Source organism: Drosophila ananassae, assembly GCF_017639315.1.
Source record: "Drosophila ananassae strain 14024-0371.13 chromosome Y unlocalized genomic scaffold, ASM1763931v2 tig00000188, whole genome shotgun sequence".
In the NCBI taxonomy this organism is placed as follows: Eukaryota; Metazoa; Arthropoda; class Insecta; order Diptera; family Drosophilidae; genus Drosophila; species Drosophila ananassae.
The window spans coordinates 24,321-31,122 of record NW_025319097.1 but is presented as its reverse complement, the minus strand read 5'-3'; the positions used below and the strand labels follow the sequence as shown (position 1 = coordinate 31,122).

The following is a 6,802-nucleotide window of genomic DNA, read 5'->3' as shown; positions in this document are numbered from 1 at the left end:
CACGCATAAAAAATAAGTCAAACAAAAAAGAATAATTTTCAAATTAATTAAATTCTGTAATACTTGTGGGTATACAATATTCTTTGTTTCTCCTCCTTAATCATTCATTATTATTTCTGTATTTTAGTACATAGCTTGCTCTTCACTTAAGCACCTTGTGATACACGACATTTTTTGTTTTATTATCAGGCGCAAAAACAAACAACGCAGATGGTCTTCCGACCCGTGAACATGCCACGTATAATTGACCATGGGAAAAACATGAATGTTCTAGATTTAAACCACAAACTTTTAAGGATTGGCCTTGTGACTTGTTTTTTGTCATGGCAAATGCAAGACGTATCGGAAATTGAAGTCTTTTAAATTCAAACGGCATATCGGTTGGGATCATCGGGATCCTCGGAATGAGAACTTCCTCACCTTTGAATTTTCCTATCATTATCGTAGCGTAAATTACATTGTTCATCAATTTACTAACCACCAAACGCGTACCGTTGCACAGTTTTGGTTGGTTTATGTTTCGAAGCATGATTACTACGGAGCCAACCTTTAGGCGTAAATTGTGCGGTGGTAAGCCAGGCACGTCCAAAGAGTTTAAAAATTCAATTGGATAGTTGGTGGCTTCATCTTCATTTGTGACGCAGTCAATAGATTTGAATGAATGCATTGTTCCAATGATCTTATTTTGAATTATGTAGTTCAGGTCATCTACATCTTTATTCTTAGCCGCTAAAATTGCTCGCTCACTCAACCATTCATTATTTTTGTAGTTAGAAATAATATTTGGAAATACATTGTTGATAAGTTCGTCTTTTGATGAGTCAAAATTACAGAAATTATTTGGAAATGATATTAAACCGCTCGATTCTATCTACAAAATAAAAACCAGATTCTTTAACTACATTCTATGTAAGTACAAAAATAAATACCTTAAATGTCGGATTAAAACCTCCTTCTTCGATAATGTCTGCCCCAAATGACGTCATTTGGAAACAACTATTGTATTTTCGAGTATTTGCAAGAAAGTGGCGTGATTCTTGTGTTTCGCCGCAAAGCAATGAATACAATGGCTCTTGTGGCGGAGTCAACACTGGCAATTTCACTTTACCATTAACGCAGCATAATCCAGGCGTTTCTCCGGAAAACTTTAATGCACCACAATACTCGCAAACAACGTCCATTTGCCCAATGCAAACGCTAGGATGCAAGCTGTAATCATTGCTGCAATCGTATCGAAACGCAGCTCGATTCAAATCAGCTAAATATCTGCGTCGCAAATTGAAATCTATTTGAGAAGCACGAAGTCGAGCCATACTATTGCGGCGCTGTTCACGTACAATTTCTCGTTCTTCTTCAGTCCTTTCATATGCAATATTTTGTATTCTTCTTGCATTACGGCTTTGTCGGGAAAGATTCGACCGTCTTGGTCGCGGCATTATTAATTAAACTTCACTTCACTTCAATCCACTTGTTAATTATTTATTTAATAGAAATAGTTTTAATATTGATTTCAGCGCAACACAATCTTTTTGGTTCGTTGTTAAATTTGAGAGCCTGACTATGAATTTGACTTCGTTTGTAACTGACATTTTGACATTTGACATTTTCTTCTTAGCTGTCTGCCTAAATAAAAAAGTATGGGCCAGGGAGGAAAGGGAGGAACGCTGTCGAACGGGACAAAAAGTATCCTATGTCCTTCTCCTGGCTCTAAGCTACCTCCCTACCAATTTTCACTCAAATCTGTTCTTCCGTTCTTGATTTATAAGTTGTGTAACATAAAACACGATGTTCTTTTATATATATAGATTTAACAACGTTGATGTCCGACCAGGACACCTGCGTTAAATGTGTATTTAACCTGTGTATTAACATTTGGGGCAAAACAATGGTATCAACCAAATTTCATCTTTTTTTTTATTTATACACATACATAGTATTTGCAGTGCGTTTAACTACTTTACTCTAAAAATATTTCCCCCATTTCTTTATAAGATGTTAGATTTAGAACAAAACTCATATATTATGACTGTATTGTAATTAAAAAAAAATCCAAAAATTTTCAAAAATTTCGCCAATAAGAAAAAACGTCTAATTTTTATGTCACGCAGCTCATACAAACACCTTTACATCTAAACAAAGAGGAGCACAAAAAATAAGCTCAGTCCAAATATTATCGTTACTGAAATCGTAGATCGTTTCCAATAGTAAATTCGTTTGATCCCACATCAGCTCTTAGAGTGAATTTTACGTAAGCCAGGCTTCTTAGATGGCTTAAGAACGTAAAAAGAGCACATAAGAGTCTCATCCACAGACATCATAGCGCCCGCGTTGTCAAATTCACCACAGTAATTCGGTGCTGAAAATATAGTTATCAGCTGACGCTTCGCAAAGAATTCATATCCGTCTTCAACCACCTGATGAGCGCGACAAATGAGGTCGAACTTGTGGCGATGCACGAACTTTCCCACAATATCTGCACCAAAAGTCACGCTCACACCTCGATCATTATCGCTCCAGCCCATAATCTTTGGATCTGGGTCCGACCATAAAAGGTCGCAAAGTAGTCCTTTATCAGGAACATCACAAGGTCTTGCCAGTTGTCCAATTTGGTTCATATTCAGAAGATCAGGACTAAGTCCACCATGGCAGCAAAAAATTTTTTCATCTACAATGGCCGAAACAGGCATACAGCTGTAGCAGTCGACAAATGTACGCCAAAGCTTGATTGTATACCGACGTTTACATTCATCGTAAAATCCATATATACGGTTAATTCCGGCAGATTCATGGTTTCCGCGTAGTAAAAAAAAATTTTCCGGATACTTTATCTTATAAGCAAGTAAAAGGCACATTGTCTCGATAGATTGCTTGCCTCGGTCCACGTAATCGCCAAGGAACAAGTAATTGGAGGCAGGCGGATATCCTCCATAGTCAAAAAGGCGCAGAAGATCCGTGAATTGCCCGTGTATATCGCCGCAAATCTTGACGGGCGCCGAGAGTTCAAGAAGCATTGGCTGGGACATGAAAACTTCCCTCGAACGGTTACAAAGCAGCCGGATGTCTGTCTCTGTCAGATTGAGCTGCTTCAGACGTCGTGTATCGATAATTCGTAGGATGAGTTGGTCAATATTATTAACATCTGTTACGGTCGTCATTTGCTGCGACATTTTGCGGGATTTTTGTGCCAATTAAGTGACCAAAAACTAAATTTTGTTACTTAAGAAGAATAATAGCTTTCGGCTACACACATTTGAAATTGAAATAATACCCAGTCAAAGTATGTTGACACTCCAAACAGAGCCTGCTTAATTAATTTATTGGAGATACGCTCACCTTTCTTAGGTGTACTTTACGATTATCTGGCCTCTGTACGTCAAATGTAATAACTAGGTCTTTATCAACTCCCATAGACGCACCAGCATTATCATACATACCGCAGTAATTAGGAGCGGAAAAAACAGTCACTAACTGACGCTTTGCAAAGAATTCGTACCCATCTTCAACAACCTGGTGGGCTCGGCATACTAAATCAAAGTCGTGCTTCTGAAGAAACTTTTCTAGAACATCACGTCCGTAAAGGTAACTAACACCCCGATCGCTCGGCGTCCAGCCGAAGCCATACCTGTCCGGGTCACTCCACAAAAGATCGCAGAGTAGACCCGTCTCAGGGACTTCGGCTGGTCGGACGATCGAGCTTATATCACTTAGATCCTTAAGTTGCGGACTTAGCCCACCATGGCAACAGAAGATTCGGTGTGAAATAGTTGCTGCCACAGGCATACAGTTATAGCAGTCGACAAAGGTTTTCCATAGTTTAACAGTATAGCGACGTTTGCATTCATCGAAGAACCCGTACACTCGGTTCACAGATTGCGATTCATGATTGCCCCGCAACAAAAATACATGTTTAGGGAACTTGACGCGAAGTGCCAGTAGGAGTGTGATTGTCTCTACAGAATTCTTGCCTCGATCCACATAATCTCCAAGAAACAGGTAACTAGTCTGCGGAGGGTAACCGCAATGATCTAAAATTTTTAATAGGTCATGGTACTGGCCATGAATGTCACCCACGACACGAATAGGAGCTGATACGTCCAGCAACATAGGGTCGTCCAAAAATAAATCTCGCGCCAGACTACAAAGCTTGCTAACTTCCGCCTCTATTAAGGGCAATCGTTGCTGTTTGCTCCTGCGGAAATTCTTCAAACGAAGGATAAGATCGCTTAAGTTAAGTACGACTGGTAAATGGTGTTCACTGCCTCCCTCAGCTTCTCCCGTTGCTCTTCTGGATATTTGGTAATTTTGATTCAATTTCGTGTCGAGGGGAGTCCATGTGGCCATCAAGTGTAAATGTGTGCAACTGTGTATTATTTTTGTTATTCTTTAATTATTAAATGACAAACAAAATTCAACTACCAATGATTCAGCACAAAAAATGACTATCAATGACTCAGAAAAGTAACTTTCACAAGATTTGATTTTCCTGAAAAAGCACTTTCTGTGAAATAAAAAGACACGAAAAAGAAAACTGCTTTGCTTATAACATGCTTCCATACAATAATTAAGTAACTGCCCCTTGAAATAGTTTAATTATGAAATTTTATGAAAGCGAAGGCTTATTACAATTATACGTTACCACCCTATACTATATATGAGTTATAAGTAAGAATTAAATGTTAAAATTAACAACAATTTTTACGAAAGATCGACTTTATTAATATTAATTTGACTAAGAACTGAACTTATCACATTTAGTATTAAAAAGACCTCTGACGGTTACTTTGCTGGCTCGTCGATTCCACCGCTTCTTGTGTTGTTGTTCCCGTTTCCGATGCTGATTCGAGATAAGTGTTGTTGCATCATATTTGAATTTTGTGGGTATGAAATTGATGATTTTGCTATGTCGCTGTTGCAGTTGTTAGCGTTTTCGTCATATATTTGGGTAGCGTGCTACCATCTGGAAACCAGGTTTATACCTTGGTGGTCGCAAGCCACTGTTGTCAACTCCATGATGTTTCGCATGTTATATTTAGAATCGGTTGAGGAGTTCAATGTATGCTTTTTTTTAAACCAGAAGATTACGTTGATCAACAATTTTAACAGAATTCCCAAAATTAAGAAATTTATTGTTGTTAATGTTAGTATTTATTTCATTCAACATCTGCAGCGATATTACTTGATCTGCGATTTTGGTCTTCTCGGCCAAAATCTAAAAGAGTGCGTATCTTGCTTCGCTGGCTCGTATCGCGACTAATAGTGTAGTTTTCAAATTGAATGAGGTAGCTCATTCAATTAGTAAATAACTTCACTTTGGCTGTTTGTGTGCTGGCAGTTTGGTATTAATGTCACTATCTCCTCGTGATTTGGAACATTTTGACCATTAATATAATGCGCGGCAGGCCCCCATTTCAGGGCATAGGAAATTTTCAGGACAGGCTCTGCCGCGCACATATAGTATAAACAAACAACAGGTTATGCTCTCATCCCATTTTCAGCTATTTTATACTAATACAGTGCATTGAAATTATGAATTTCAACTTTGAAGTATTACAAAATGGTTTTGAGTGTTTTAGCAAAGCCGATAAAACAATCTTTACTTAGTTCTTTTAGACTACTCAATTCATACGACAAAAATTAGCATCAGGCCTTTTTCAACTCTCTTGCCTACACACATAGATTACGCTTCAAGAAGGTTGCCATGCACCAAATCAGTGCACTATGAAAAATTGTACAACTTCTTCTAAGATTTTGACGATTTTTAAAAGTTTTTAAATTAGTTATCTGTGCATTAAGAAACCGTCAAACTTGTATGCTTCAACTCTTATTTAGAATAGTGAATAGTGATGAATAGGTTACAGATTTAAGTGGTAAGAGAGACTTGAGCAGGGATTCTGTTTTATAATTTATATATGGTGTAAGGTGGTATCGTACAATTGCTTACATTGAATTTCATAATAAAACTATTCTAAGGGCCAGTTACTTAATTAAGGTATGTAAGAATGATGTAAGCAAAGCTGTTTTTTTTAGTGTCTTTTTATTTCACAGAAAGTGATTTTTCAGGAAAATCAAATCTTGTATAAGTTACTTTACTGAGTCACTGATCATTTTTTATGCTAAATCATTGGTATTTGAATTTTGTTTGTCATTTAATAATTAAAGAATAACAAAAATAATAATATCCCTGTTTGAAGAATTTCCGCAGGAGCAACCAGCCCAGTGATTGCCCTTGATAGAGGCGGAAGTTAGCAAGCTTTGTAGTCTGGCGCGAGATTTGTTTTTGGACCCTATGTTTCTGGACGTATCAGCTCCTACTCGTTTCGTGGGTGACATTCAGGTCCAGTACCATAACCTATTTTTTTTTTATTTTAGAATAACAAACAGTTACCGTCCGCAGACTAGTTACCTGTTTCTTGGAAATTATGTGGATATAGGGTACGAATTCTTTGCGAAGCGTCAGTTCGTGACTTGTTTTTCCGCTCGGCTGGCGGTGTTTTTGACTCTCGAGATTTTAGGTACTAACCAGAGCTCTATTGCTTTGTTATCGTGATAATCAGCTAATTAGCTTTTAAAGCTGATTAAAATGGCGCTAGACACAGCCATTTTTGGTACGAACTATGTAAATCATATATCCAATTAAACGATAAATGTCTTCGATCCACTTTTCTCCATTGGAATAATTCCGCGTATTTGGTGTCTACAAATAGTTGACACAATATAATTCGAACTGATCGCCAGTATTTCAATTCGGTGGAGTTTTTTCTCTTGCATTTAAAGTAAATAAGCCTCACTAACTATAACCCAT

The 6,802-nt window shown here is 37.6% G+C and overlaps 2 protein-coding genes across 2 annotated transcripts; both read right to left on the bottom strand.

The window, feature by feature from the left end:
* Positions 1–2,056: 2,056 nt before the first annotated feature.
* Positions 2,057–3,301, bottom strand: LOC6502328 (serine/threonine-protein phosphatase alpha-1 isoform). Its single transcript, XM_014903596.3, has 2 exons — positions 2,415–3,301; positions 2,057–2,356 (listed from the first exon to the last, which is right to left on the bottom strand). Exons 1-2 carry the CDS (start codon positions 3,165–3,167, stop codon positions 2,315–2,317), a joined length of 795 nt encoding a protein of 264 aa, XP_014759082.1. The 5' UTR covers positions 3,168–3,301; the 3' UTR covers positions 2,057–2,314.
* Positions 2,057–4,507, bottom strand: LOC26515395 (serine/threonine-protein phosphatase alpha-3 isoform). Its single transcript, XM_032456154.2, has 2 exons — positions 4,417–4,507; positions 2,057–4,360 (listed from the first exon to the last, which is right to left on the bottom strand). Exon 2 carries the CDS (start codon positions 4,339–4,341, stop codon positions 3,310–3,312), a length of 1,032 nt encoding a protein of 343 aa, XP_032312045.1. The 5' UTR covers positions 4,342–4,360; positions 4,417–4,507; the 3' UTR covers positions 2,057–3,309.
* Positions 4,508–6,802: the final 2,295 nt, after the last annotated feature.